The sequence below is a fragment of the Schistocerca gregaria genome, chromosome 4 (genome assembly GCF_023897955.1).
Source record: "Schistocerca gregaria isolate iqSchGreg1 chromosome 4, iqSchGreg1.2, whole genome shotgun sequence".
In the NCBI taxonomy this organism is placed as follows: domain Eukaryota; kingdom Metazoa; phylum Arthropoda; class Insecta; order Orthoptera; family Acrididae; genus Schistocerca; species Schistocerca gregaria.
Window position 1 is genome coordinate 753842455 of NC_064923.1, and position 14982 is coordinate 753857436.

Sequence of the window (14982 nt, forward strand, 5' to 3'; positions counted from 1 at the left end):
TGCCCATACTTCATTTCTAAGAATGAAATAATGTGAAAGGGAGACATTAAATGAGAAGGGAAAGGGAGTGGACACAGTTATAGCCTAAGCCCCATGTTATTCAGATCCACACAATGAGTAAGCAGTAAAGGACACTAAAGAAAATTTTGGCAAGGGATTTGAATATCAAATGGAAGAAATAAAAAAGTTAAGACATGTCAAGACATTATCATTCTGTTAGAGATAGCAAGGGACTTGGAAGATTAGTTGAACACCATGAATTGTATCTTGGAAATAAGTTATAGGATGAGGGTCAATAAAACTGAAACAAAGAAAATGAAATGCAACTAATTGAGTCAGATGATGCTAAGGGAATTAGATTAGAAAGAAGGAAGGTCATGGTTTAACATTCTGTTGACAACAAGACAATTAGAAATGTCACAGATTGTAATACTGGGTAAGGATGAGGAAGGATATCACCTGCATTCATATCAAAGCAACAGTTCTGACATTTACCTTGAGAAATTGAGAGAAACCACAGAAAACTTAAATTTGGGTAGATGAATAGGATTTAAACTGTTGTACACCTGATGTGGATTAAGAAATGAGACAAATAAAGCAGTAGACACGTTTTGCTAAGTAACTGCTAACTACACAATTAAAGAGGATATAAAAGGCTTGAAAGGTGTTACTGAAAAAGAAAAATATGTTAACATGAAACATAAATTTAAGTGTTAGGAAATATTTTCACAAAGTACTTGTTGAGAGTATAGCAACATTGCGAAGAAAAATGTCGATGATAAGCAGCACAGACAAGAACAGAAGCTTTTGAAATGTTGTACTACAGAATAATGCTGAAGATTAGATTGTTAGGTTGAGTAACTGGTTTACTACAGTAGAGGAACTGAACTGAACTGGGAAGAAAAAAGTTCTATAGTTCAGTCTTATTAAAACAAGGAAAAGGTTGATAGGAAACAAACTGACGCATTACAAAATAGTTAATTTGGTAACTGAGGGAGACAAATAAAGCAGTAGACAAGTTTTGCTGCTTGGGGAGCAAAATAACTGCTAACAACACAATTAAAGAGGATATAAAAGGCTTGAAAGGTGTTACTGGAAAAGATAAATATGTTAACATGAAACATAAATTTAAGGGTTAGGAAATATTTTCACAAAGTACTTGTTGAGAGTATAGCAACATGGCGAAGTAAAATGTGGATAATAAGCAGCACAGACAAGAACAGAAGCTTTTGAAATGTACTACAGAAGAATGCTGAAAATTAGATTGTTAGGTTGTGTAACTGGTTTACTACAGTAGAGGAACTGAACTGAATTGGGAAGAAAAGAGTTCTATGATTCAGTCTTACTAAAAGAAGGAAAAGGTTGATAGGAAACAAACTGAGGCATTACAAAATAGTTGATTTGGTAACTGAGGGAGGTGTAGGAGTAAATATCATAGAGTGAGACAAAGGCTTGAAAACAACAATCAGGTTCAAATGGATGTAGACTGCAATAACTACACAGACATGAAAAGACTTACACGACATAGACTAATGTCCACAGCTGCACCAAACCAGTCTTTGGACTGATAAGATAATCACATATTTTGAGACAAAAGACCAGTGTAACCAACTTCAGAGAGATCAAGCACAACCTACACATGGGATTATATATTAGCAGAGGAATTAAAATTGGTTTTTAATATGCACAAAAATGATTATTAGTTATTAGGTACCAAAAAATGGAGAGCAATTTTGGTTTTCTCTTACCAAGTATGAGATTTGCTCGGCATTCTGCTCGGCCAAATTTGTTAATGGCTTGTACACTGTACACTGCTTCATCATGTTCTGTTGGTTCACTGATAATCAAACTCGCAGTTCCAGATTCGGGATTGTAGTACATTTCCTGGCCTGGTCCAGAGAACACTTTCTGACCATCACGTAACCAAACTACCTCAGGCGTAGGCTCACCAACAACAACACATTTCAGCTCAGCAGGACGTCCAGGAACCGCTGACAGTGGTTTCAGTTGCTCAGTAAAATGAGGAGCCCTGCCCATTTCTGGTTTCTCTGCAGATGTAAAATAATATTATAATCCCAGTTTTATGAAAGATCTATTTAGTCTTATAGCAGCCCACACTAAAGTAATATAAAAATGTGTTATACAGCAGTTCATTCATATTTCAAATCTAGGAAGCAAACAATGGAAACTCCAGTCTGGAATGTTAACAATATTAGGAGTAGTAAAAGGATAGATTGCTACTCACTGTAAAGATGACAAGTTGCAGATTGGCACAATGAAAGAGACAGTTACACATTCATCTTTTGGCTAAAGTCTTTTTCAGGAAAGGAAACACACGCATTCACACAAGCGAGCACACCTCACACACACACACACACACACACACACACACACACACACACACACATGACCACTCTCTCTACCAGCTGTGGCTGGTATTAAGGTGGTCATGTGTGCATGATGTATGCTTGCTTATGTGAATGTGTACGTGGTTTTTTTCTGAAGAAGGCTTTGAATGAAAGCTAAATGTGTAACAGTCTTTTCATTGTAACTGTCTGCAACTCAACGTGGCTTCTTTGTAGTGAGTAATAAATCTATCCTTTTCATAATATTTTGAAGTTGTAATAAGATAATTTAGAGCTAAGGTATAAAGCTTGTCACTCGTATTACGTTGGAAATTTGAAAAAAAAAATTATATATAATCGTGACAGTTACCAGAAATTCACTTTTTGCTTCTCTGGCATGACTATATTCAAAAACCACATATACTGATCCTCTTTCAATGCCTTCATAGTCAAGCTCACACATGCTCGTCATATGGGTTTGAAAGCCAACACTTTTAAATTATTTTAAAATGTTTATCATTTGATAGCTAATACTTTTCAATTGTACCTACCTTGACTGTGTAAAACTAGCATGCGAAAAACAAACTGACATTAGTAATCAGTCACTGTGATTTACAAGCTGCACTATGCATCTAATTCTTTTAGTAATTCCATGATGCCCACAACTGCTAATTATTGTGTCCAGCTGGATACATTTGATACTTCTTTCATTATAAAATATGTATAATGAGAAATATTTTATGATCAGACAGCTAAAAAAAATGCATCCAAGTAACTGAAAAAGGTCTAAACCTGAAATTGTGCAATTGCATGAAAAATAAAAATTAACAATTGCTGGCATCACGGAGACATTAAAAGAAACTCAAAGCTAGTGTGGATCCAGGATCAAATAAAGTCATTGATATTAACTTTCTTCATCAGGTAGTTGCGATGTACATTTGAGATACTGCATCTGTATTATCATCCAGATGAGTGATATAACGATCACTATTGCAGGACACACTGTTATATATTAAAAGACTTCCTCAGATGCACCTTCTACTCATTTCAAACTTCAACTTTTATAGTGCTTCTGGGCAAGGATTACACTTACTCATGCAGTAGGGTATTAATAAATTATGAGTGGAGAACCATGTAAGCATTAGAATGTGTGATACTCAGTCTATTAATGATACATAAATAAAGTTCTGTAACATCTACTGATACTTGTACAAATTTCAAAATTTCTTGAGAGTAAATAAAAAATATCATACCAGTTTAAATGAAAACATAATAAATAAACCTCACAAAATCTTGGATTAATGTTTCACAGATTTTTTTGCTGTGTCAGATCTGTATGTAAATTCAATGTTCAGTGACTTCCTCTGTTGTGAGTGACAGGAGACAGAAGCTTGAGTTTATATATAAATTTGATGCAGCAAGAAATCTATGAACAGAGGTTATAGTCATCGCAAGTCATAAAATATGCAGAAACTTATATATCAGAATCTGCTTGAAACAGATAATTTGTACCAATAAGTATTTCAACTTTTTGTCAATTCAAGGTAAACACGTGAAGTTGATAAATATGCTCCACATGACCATGCAAAACAAAAACTGAAGATATACATGAATGTGTAAATGGTGTTATGTACCAACATCTAATACAAACATTTTCCCAACGGAGTCTTGCCATAATAAAGGAGTTCAGAGTAATTCTGAACAAATCTTCTAATTTTTTCCACAAAAGTCCATTATAAGTGTACACAATTTGTGCACTGATGACTTACAAAGCAGTGTTGAATGTTACTCAATAATGCAATTCATGCAATTACAGTAACTAATTTTTGCCCTTTCACACACAACTTAAAACAAAGAAAAGCAAACTTACTGTTGGCCATTGCATACAGTTGAGCTAGGATACATTTCTAATTGATAATAGTAAAAATTAGGACTTCAACTGCCAGCTCCCTGTGCAAAGCAAAGCTAAGGGGCCACTGAATAAATATTCTGGCATTATGCCTGAGGGTTCACCAAAGAGTAGCCAAGAGTCTCACACAAGTTCCTAAAGCATCTGAGTGTGCCAAGATTTCACAGAAATTTCATGCTATTTATATAAATGAAGCCGGCAATAAACACAAAGTCAAAAATAAATAAATAAATAAAATAAAAAACAATCTTTACAGCCAACAAACGTAAATAACATGCAAATTAAAATGTTTCAAACTCTAAAATATGAATGTATATCCATATCTGTATCATCTGGCACTGATAATACATGATATGCACCTTACATTATTCAACACTTTCCAATGTCACATGCAATTCACAATAACTATAATTTTTTCCTACAATATGAGATCTAATGGCAAAAAAGTTCAAACAGCATGCCATCTGGAGGAAGAAGCAGCAATAAGATCAAAAACTAAGAAAAAAAAATCCACAACTCCTTTCCAAATTTTGCCTCCACAAAACATATGCAGTAGTTATGGGACAGAACATGCTAATTTACATTTGTGCACATACCCAAAATGATCAAATTTGCTGCAGATGTAGCCACACCAGCAGGATTTGAAGCACGGCAGGAATAAATACCAACATCTTCTTGAAATACATCCCTTATTTCAAGTGTCACAACTTTTTCACGAACTGACGTCTGTATGCGATTTGACAAAGGCAACAGTTTTTCATTAACAAACCAAGTCAATTCAGGGAAAGGCTTTCCTTCAACTTCACAAATAAATGTTGCTTTCTTGTTTGGTTCCACCATGGCAGGTGTCAATTTTCTAACAAATCTTGGGGGTACAGCTTTTGAAATAGTTTTAGTGGCTTCTGTGACTGTCTTTTGTACCACTGTCTGACTGACTGTGTGATGAACATCAAGATTTTCCACATCTTGAATGGGTTCCTCTGGAATCTTCAACACACTATCAGTTACCCGCTTCTGAGACACAATTTCCAATTCACTTATTGGTGTACTATCAGAAAGAATTGTGGGTCGGGATTCTTCAGGAACTTTCTTTTTGGAAAAAGTATCCACCTTAATGTCTTTGTGCCAATCAAGAGTTTCTGTAGTAGCTTCCACCTGCACGTTCTCAGACAGTAATTTCTCTTTATCTGAAGGGTGTACAGCTTTGGGTTTTGCCAAGGCAATTTCACCTACAGATACTAAATCTTTCATCATCTCATCTTGTTCATCAATCAGTCTTACAGGAAGCAGCATTGGTTTCTCATCTAGAACTTCCTTTAAAATATCTGGAGCATCTGCAAGTTTAGGCATATCAGGAGTCATGGTAACTTCAGACACTTCTGGAGCAGTGTCTGTTAATTCCTCCACATCGAGTGGAGCCTCCTTCATGGGCACTGGTTTCTTTTTTCTCCAAGGTACAATGGATTCTTTGGTAGGAGTGTCATCCTTAGGCAACTCTTCTGGTTTCAGCTCCTGCAAATTTTTTTCTTCCCTTATTTGGTTTTCTCCTACTTCTTTTATAGTTACACCCTCTTTCTCTGTAATAACTTCCTTTTTGTCCTTCTTCACAGGTTTTAGCATAACTTCCTGTACCTCATCTACTGATGGTTTCTCTTTAGGTACAGGCTTCAATCGCAATTCTTTCCTATCATCAGTTTTCTCAGGAATACTCTTTTTCACAGGTTTCAAAGTAATTTCCTCCCTTACCAGTTCAGGTGCCTCATGTTTCTTTCCACGTCGCCAAGGTACTTTGGTGATCTCCTTACCCTCTTGTAAAGGAGATTCCTCATTACTTGGAATTAAAGGTATTTCCCTTTCAGATACAAGTTTCTCTAATGGTTTTTGTTTCTCCACTGCTGGCTCAAGTTTAAGGGTAATTCTTTCCACATCTTCGGCTGTTGGCTTCGGTTTCTCAACAGGCTTCAACTGTACAATTTCTTTTTCTTCTGTCTCCACTGGAATATCCTTCTTCACTGGTTTCAAAATAATCTCCTCTTTCTCCTGAACAGGTTGTTTAGGCTTCTTTCCTCGTACCCATGGTACATGTGATGCGTGATCTTGATCTGGTGCCTCAGGCTTTTCCTCAACAGATACTCCTTCTGGAACAGAGTCGGCATTCTCTTCCGTATCATGTGGAGTGTCCTTAAGGCTCTCTGGTTTTTTCACTTTCTTGGTCTCTTTTGGTTTATCTGCAGTTGTGCCTTCTTTAGCCAACTCCCTTGGAAGAGATTCCTCTTCTTTGAATACTTCCTTTGTGTCCTTCTTCACAGGCTTCAGCACTAGCTTGTCTTCTTCTTCTTCCGCTTTTGGTTTATGTCTCTGTACAGGTTTCAACTGTACAATTTCCTTTTCTTCTGTCTTCTCTGGAATATCCTTCTTCACTGGCTTCAATGAAATCTCTTCTTTCTCATGTTCAGGTTGTTTAGGTTTCTTTCCTCGTACCCATGGTAAATGCGATACCTGATCTTCCTCTGGTGCCTCAGGCTTTTCCTCAACAGATAGTCTTTCTGGAACCATCTCTGGTTTCACTTCCACATCCTGGGGTGCCTCTTCCAAGTTCTTTGGTTTCTTGACTCTCTTTATATCTTTTGATTTTTCTACAATTGTATCTTCTTCAGTCACCTCCATTGCGAGAGACTCATCTTTTCTAATTACTTCCTGTGTCTCCTTCTTCACAGGTTTTAGCACTATTTTATTCTCTTCTTCTGCTGTTGGTTTATGTCTCTGTATAGGTTTCAACTGTACTATTTCCTTTTCTTCTGTCTTCTCTGGGATATCCTTCTTCACCGGTTTCAAAGTGATCTCTTCTTTCTGCTGAATAGGTTGTTTAGGTTTCTTTCCTCGTACCCATGGTACATGAGATACCTGATCTTGATCTCGTGCCTCAGGCTTTTCCTCATCAGATACTTTTTCTGGAAAAATATTAGCTTTTTCTTCCATATCCTGTGGAGGCTCTTTTAAGCTCTCTGGTTTCTTTACTTTCTTGCTCTCTTTTGGTTTTTCTGCAGTTGTGTCTTCTTTTGCCAACTCCCTTGGAAGAGATTCCTCCTCTTTGAATACTTTTTTTGTGTCCTTCTTCACAGGTTTCAGCACTAACTTGTCTTCTTCTTCTTCTGCTTTTGGTTTATGTCTCTGCACAGGTTTCAACTGTACAATTTCCATTTCTTCAGTCTTCTCTGGAATATCCTTCTTCACTGGCTTCAAAGTAATCTCTTCTTTCTCCTGAACAGGTTGTTTAGGTTTCTTTCCTCGTACCCATGGTAAATGTGATACCTGATCTTGCTCTGGTGCCTCAGGCTTTTCCTCAACAGATAGTCTTTCTGGAACCATCTCTGGTTTCTCTTCCACATCTTGTGGCGTCTCTTTCAAGCTCTTGGGTTTCTTGACTTTTTTTATCTGTTTTGATTTTTCTACAATTGTATCTTCTTCAGCCACCTCCATTGCAAGAGACTCCTCTTTTCTAATTACTTCCTGTGTCTCCTTCTTCACAGGTTTCAGCACTATTTTATCCTCTTCTTCTGCTGTTGGTTTATGTCTCTGTACAGGTTTCAACTGTACAATTTCCTTTTCTTCTGTTTTGTCTGGAATATCCTTCTTCACTGGCTTCAAAGTAATCTCTTCTTTCTCCTGTTCAGGTTGTTTAGGTTTCTTTCCTCGTACCCATGGTAAATGTGACACCTGATCTTGCTCTGGTGCCTCAGGCTTTTCCTCAACAGATAGTCTTTCTGGAACCATCTCTGGTTTCTCTTCCACATCTTGTGGCGTCTCTTTCAAGCTCTTGGGTTTCTTGACTTTCTTTATCTCTTTTGATTTTTCTACAATTGTATCTTCTTTAGTCACCTCCATTGCAAGAGACTCCTCTTTTCTAATTACTTCCTGTGTCTCCTTCTTCACAGGTCTCAGCTCTATTTTATCCTCTTCTTCTGCTTTTGTTTTATGTCTGTGTACAGGTTTCAACTGTACTATTTCCATTTCTTCTGTCTTCTCTGGAATATCCTTCTTCACTGGCTTCAAAGTAATCTCTTCTTTCTCTTGTTCAGGTTGTTTAGGTTTCTTTCTTCGTACCCATGGTAAATGGGATACCTGATCTTGTTCTGGTGCCTCAGGCTTTTCCTCAACAGATGGTCTTTCTGGAACCATCTCTGGTTTCTCTTCCACATCTAGTGGCGTTTCTTTCAAGCTCTTGGGTTTCTTGACTTTTTTTATCTGTTTTGATTTTTCTACAATTGTATCTTCTTCAGCCACCTCCATTGCAAGAGACTCCTCTTTTCTAATTACTTCCTGTGTCTCCTTCTTCACAGGTTTCAGCACTATTTTATCCTCTTCTTCTGCTGTTGGTTTATGTCTCTGTACAGGTTTCAACTGTACAATTTCCTTTTCTTCTGTTTTGTCTGGAATATCCTTCTTCACTGGCTTCAAAGTAATCTCTTCTTTCTCCTGTTCAGGTTGTTTAGGTTTCTTTCCTCGTACCCATGGTAAATGTGATACCTGATCTTGCTCTGGTGCCTCAGGCTTTTCCTCAACAGATAGTCTTTCTGGAACCATCTCTGGTTTCTCTTCCACATCTTGTGGCGTCTCTTTCAAGCTCTTGGGTTTCTTGACTTTTTTTATCTGTTTTGATTTTTCTACAATTGTATCTTCTTCAGTCACCTCCATTGCAAGAGACTCCTCTTTTCTAATTACTTCCTGTGTCTCCTTCTTCACAGGTTTCAGCACTATTTTATCCTCTTCTTCTGCTGTTGGTTTATGTCTCTGTACAGGTTTCAACTGTACTATTTCCTTTTCTTCTGTCTTCTCTGGGATATCCTTCTTCACTGGCTTCAAAGTAATCTCTTCTTTCTCCTGTTCAGGTTGTTTAGGTTTCTTTCCTCGTACCCATGGTACACGCGATACCTCCTCTTGCTCTGGTGCTTCAGGCTTTTCCGGAACTGACACTCGTTCTGGGGCGATGTCTGCTTCCTCTTCCACATCACGTGGTACCACTGTCATACTCTTTGGCTTCTTTACAATTTCAATCGCTTTTGGTTTTTCTGGAATTATGTCTTCTTTAGGCACTTCCCTTGGAAGAGTTTCCTCTTCTTTTGTTATTTCCTTTTCGTCCTTCTTCAAAGGTTTCAGCCCTATTTTGTCTTTTTCTTCTGGCATTGGTTTCTGTTTCTCTACAGACTTCAACTGTACAATTTCTCTTTCTTCTATCTTCTCTGGAATATCTTTCTTCACCGGTTTCAAAGTGATTTTCTCTTTCTCCTGAACAGGTTGTTTAGGCTTCTTTCCTCGAGCCCACGGTAAGCGCGATACCTGATCTTCCACTGGTACCTCAGGCTTTTCCTCAACAGACACTCGTTCTGGAACGATGTCTACTTTCTCTTCCACATCATGTGGAACCTCTTTCTGACTCTCTGGTTTCTTTATACTTTTGATCTGTTTTGGTTTTTCTACAGTTGAGTCTTCTTTAGGCACTTCCCTTTGAAGAGATTCCTCTTCTTTGCTTATTACCTTTGTGTCCTTCTTCACAGGTTTTAGCATTATCTCATCCTCTTCTGCTGCTGTTGGTTTATGTCTCTGTACAGGCTTTAACTGTACTGTTTCCTTTTCTTCTATCTTCTCTGGAATACCATTCTTCACTGGTTTCAAAGTAATTTCCTCTTTCTCCTGAACAGGTTGTTTAGGCTTCTTTCCGCGTACCCACGGTAAGCGTGATACCTGATCTTCCTCTGGTAACTCAGGCTTTTCCTCAACAGACACTCCTTCTGGAACTGTGTCTGATGTCTCTTCCACATCACCTGGAACCTCTTTTAGACTCTCTGGTTTCTTTATACTTTCGCTCTGTTTTGGTTTTTCTACAGTTGTTTCTCCTTTATGCACTTCACTTGGAGTAGATTCAACTTCTTTGCTTATTTCCTTTGTGTCCTTCTTCACAGGTTTCAGCATTATTTCATCCTCTTCTGCTGCTGTTGGTTTATGTCTCTGTACAGGCTTCAACTGTACTATTTCCTTTTCTTCAATCTTCTTTGGAATATCCTTCTTCACTGGCTTCAAAGTAATCTCTTCTTTCTCCTGAACAGGTTGTTTAGGTTTCTTTCCTCGTACCCATGGTAAATGTGATACCTGATCTTGCTCTTGTGCCTCAGGCTTTTCCTCAACAGATAGTCTTTCTGGAACCATCTCTGGTTTCTCTTCCACATCTTGTGGCGTCTCTTTCAAGCTCTCGGGTTTCTTAACTTTCTTTATCTTTTTTGATTTTTCTACAATTGTATCGTCTTCAGTCACCTCCATTGCAAGAGACTCCTCTTTTCTAATTACTTCCTGTGTCTCCTTCTTCACAGGTTTCAGCACTATTTTATCCTCTTCTTCTGCTGTTGGTTTATGTCTCTGTACAGGCTTCAACTGTACAATTTCCTTTTCTTCTATCTTCTCTGGAATATCCTTCTTCACTGGCTTCAAAGTAATCTCTTCTTTCTCCTGTTCAGGTTGTTTAGGTTTCCTTCGTCGTACCCATGGTAAATGGGATACCTGATCTTGTTCTGGTGCCTCAGGCTTTTCCTTAGCAGGTAGTCTTTCTGGTACCATCTGTGTCTCTCCCACATCCTGTGGTGCCTCTTTCAAGCTCTTTGGTTTCTTGACTCTATTTATCTCTTTTGATTTTTCTACAATTGTATCTTCTTCAGTAACCTCCATTGCGAGAGACTCCTCTTTCCTAATTACTTCCTGTGTCTCCTTCTTCACAGGTTTCAGCACTATTTTATCCTCTTCTTCTGCTGTTTGTTTATGTCTCTGTACAGGCTTCAACTGTACTATTTCCTTTTCTTCTATCTTCTCTGGAATACCTTTCTTCACTGGTTTCAAAGTAATTTCCTCTTTCTCCTGAACAGGCTGTTTAGGCTTCTTTCCTCGTGCCCACGGTAAGCGCGATACCTGCTCTTCCTCTGGTACCTCAGGATTTTCCTCAACAGACACTTCTTCTGGAACTATGTCTGCTTTCTCTTCCACATCACCCGGAACCTCTTCCAGACTCTCTGGTTTCTTTGTGCTTTTGATGTCTTTTCGTTTTTCTACAGTTGTGTATCCCTTAGGCACTTCCCTTGGAAGAGATTCCTCTTCTTTGCTTATTTCCTTTGTGTCTTTCTTCACAGTTTTCAGCATAATTTCATCCTCTTCTGCTGCTGTTGGTTTATGTCTCTGTACAGGCTTCAACTGTACTATTTCCTTTTCTTCTATCTTCTCTGGAATACCCTTCTTCACTGGTTTCAAAGTAATTTCCTCTTTCTCCTGAACAGGTTGTTTAGGCTTCTTTCCTCGTACCCACGGTAAGCGCGATACCTGATCTTCCTCTGGTAACTCAGGCTTTTCCTCAACAGACACTCCTTCTGGAACTATGTCTGCTTTCTCTTCCACATCACATGGAACCTCTCTCAGACTTTCTGGTTTCTTTATACTTTTGACTCCTTTTTGTTTCTCTACAGTTGTGCCTCCTTTAGGCACTTTGCTTGGAAGATTTTCCTCTTCTTTGAATACTTCCTTTGTGTCCTTCTTCACAGGTTTCAACATCATTTTGTCTTCTACTTCTGCTGTGGGTTTCTGTCTCTCTACAGGTTTCAACTGTACTACTTCCTTTTCTTCTCTCTTCTCTGGAATATCCTTTTTCACTGGTTTCAACATTATCTTCTCTTTCTCCTGATCAGGTTGTTTAGGTTTCTTTCCTCGTACCCATGGTAAATGTGATACCTGGTCCTGCTCTGGTGCCTCAGGCTTTTCCTCAAGAGATACTCCTTCTGGAGTAATGTTTGCTTTCTCTTCTAAATCATGTGCAGTCTCTTTCAAAGTCTCTGGTTTCTTTACACTCTTGATCTCTCTTGTTTTTTCTGCAGTTATATCTTCTTTATGTATTTCTGTTGATAGAGATTCCTGTTCTTTGGTTACTTCCTTTGTGTCTTTCTTCACTGGCTTCAGCACTATTTTGTCTTTTTCTTCCACTGTTGGTTTCTGTTTCTCTACAGGCTTCAACTGTACTATTTCTCTTTCTATTGCCTTTTCTGCAATGTCCTTCTTCACTGGTTTCAAAGTAATTTCCTCTTTCTCCTGGACGGGTTGCTTAGGTTTCTTACCTCGTACCCATGGTAAATGTGACACCTGCTCTTTTACTGGTGCCTCAGGCTTTGGTTCAAGTGATGCCTCTTCAGGAACAATGTCAACTTTCTGGTGCACATCATGTGAATATCCTTTCAAGCTTTCTGGTTTCTTCGTTCTCCATGGTACTGTTGATTTTTCTGCATTTTTATCATCTTTTGTCAAGTCTGTCACTAGTGGACTCCTTTTTGTAACATTATCATCCAACACGTCTGCTGGCAATGTCTTGTCTGAAGGTTTTCCTTTTCGAATGAATCTTTCTGTCCTTTCTCTCTCTTGTTGCACTCCTAATCGTGTAACATCATCTTCTTCTGTCACTGTTATTGTGCTCTCTTTTTTTATGTGCTTCCTTCCTTGTTCTGTAGGTAATCTTTGATCCTCTTTCTTTGGCAAATGTGGTGTCTTTTGTCTTTCTTCAAGTGTTTCTTTCATTTGGTCTAAATGTAAAATTGTTGAATCTTCTTCTGTGGCTATCTGCTCTATTCCCGTTGTCTTGTCCATAACACTGTACAGCGAATCATCAGTGTCAGTCCTGCTATATTGTTCTTCAGGTCTTTCACTTCTAATATCTATATCCTGCCGAACTTTCTTTTTAAGCTGTACCCCTCCACTGACAGTTTTCAACTGTACTTCTTCAAGATGCTCTTTATCAATACTCCTCCGGTGCTGAGCAGTTTTTCTTAGCTGTATTTTCTCCTGTGTCCAAGGAACTGTGGTTTGTGATGGGTGCACGGGAAAAAGCTGCTTACGCCTGGGTTTCCTCCATGGCAGTGTCTCATCACCAACTGGTAACTGGACTGCATCGTATGAATCCTCCTGTATATAATCATGTCCAGCACCGCTACCGTCAGCATCTGCTTCTTGACCATCTCCTGACATCCCACCAGTTTTTGGGATTGAACCATGATGACTAGAAGAATATCCAGGACGTGGTATTTTTGGTGCTCCTGAGCCTGGATGGACTGTTGAAACATCTCTCCGTCCTGCAAAGCCATAATGCACCGACACGCCATATGTTGTCTGTTTTTGGTGTAATATGAGTACATATATTGTATGCATTAAATATGCATATTTGCTATACACATTTTATACAAAAATGTTATTCAAATATGCTTCTAAGGGTGTGATCTCTATTTTTGTTAAACAGCACTGAATATTTGTTTCTTTTAAAAGATGAATGACTTTCCAAAGGAATGCTTTCCAACTAAAGAGAAATCTCAAAAGATTCCATGAATGAAATTGTGTGTCTAATCAGTAATAAATGATTTGAAGTATACAATGATCACCATCTGAAATCAGTGACAAAGTAGCTAATCAACAAAAACAAATATTGAAAAAAACTATTCACCCCCCCCCCTCCCCCCCCCCCCCCTTTAGCAGTTTGCCGCAGTCCTTTTTATTTATTTGGTCTGGTCTAAAATTTTTCAACAGCCTGACTCCACTCCACATCACACTGACACATAACTCTTCTCAGCAAATAAAAATTATCAGCATCTCCTTTTGAAATAACATCAGTTCAGAGATGTACACACAAAGGCAAAAGAGTCATAAGCATTTGGGCCAACAAATTCCTTCATCCATCATCAAAGCACCACCCAAACTGTTTGCCAAAGAAAAGACAGCAGAAGAGGGCATGGCAGGAAATGTAAACAAAGATCAACACTGACAATTTTTGAAAATACTGTAGTTAAAACTGTAGCAGGAGGCTTTGCAGTAGTGCTCATAATGGGACAGTTTGTTTTTTTGCAGTTGGGTCTTTCATTGTATTTCATTTGGAACCCCAAGTTGTTTCAACTGAACAGCAAAAACGGAATTTCAAACACCTGGCCTCCATGATCCTGGGGTAATGTTGCTTCCTTGAATTTAATATGCAGCATGAAGCATCTGTTGCACTTTACATATTTTTGACACACTGAAGACACAAATAATCTAATTACATATTCAATCCTGTATCAGGTGTGCATCCAAGACAGAAATATTTCACCTTCCAATATTTATGCTGTTAACAGTACAGCCATCTTCAAGATACGTTGGTGACTGAAACCGCTTTGCAAAATGATACACTGTGTAGTAAAAAGCACATGTGTCATAGAGAAGACAGTTATAACAACAACACCAGTCACAAATAAAACTTATGCGTCTAAGAATAAAATGTAGCAAACGCCAAATAAGCAAATCTGCAGGTTCTTAAATATGAAAATAAACAGCATGTGTTGCAATGACAAGCAGCAAAGATTTAAAAAAATAATTTCTTTGCGAGTGCACATGAGAAAGTAGTGGTTTCCAAGAATAGTACAAGAGCAGCACCTTGAACACCAGTGACTCATCTGCCTTCTACAGCCCACCAAATCTACAGTGGCTGAACACTGATTTCCACTGAATTCCGTGTCTTACGTGAAAGTCAAGTTACTGGACACAGCCTCATCCTTCTGGGATTCAGTGGTCAAGGAAGGTTTGGAAATACAGTTGGCAGACAACTACTCAACTGAGACAGGGCATACCAGATCGATAATACATAGAAATCACTCACTTCATGTGTGCAGTCTCAGAGGAGTTACTGTT

General features: G+C 38.3%; 1 protein-coding gene across 11 annotated transcripts in view; it reads right to left on the minus strand.

Annotated features, from left to right (window-relative positions):
- The window catches only part of LOC126365782 (titin), a 523502-nt gene that overhangs the window by 237534 nt on the left and 270986 nt on the right, over window positions 1-14982 (minus strand). For 8 of the 11 annotated variants that reach the window (XM_050008347.1, XM_050008349.1, XM_050008356.1 and 5 more), the window contains exons 75-76: window positions 4851-13403; window positions 1749-2048 (exon numbers count right to left, since the gene is read on the minus strand). In XM_050008347.1, the coding sequence (XP_049864304.1) occupies window positions 1749-2048; window positions 4851-13403 (8853 nt within the window). The remainder of the gene's footprint in view (window positions 1-1748; window positions 2049-4850; window positions 13404-14982) is intronic. The other 3 variants (XM_050008352.1, XM_050008350.1, XM_050008355.1) reach the window with 3 other exon arrangements.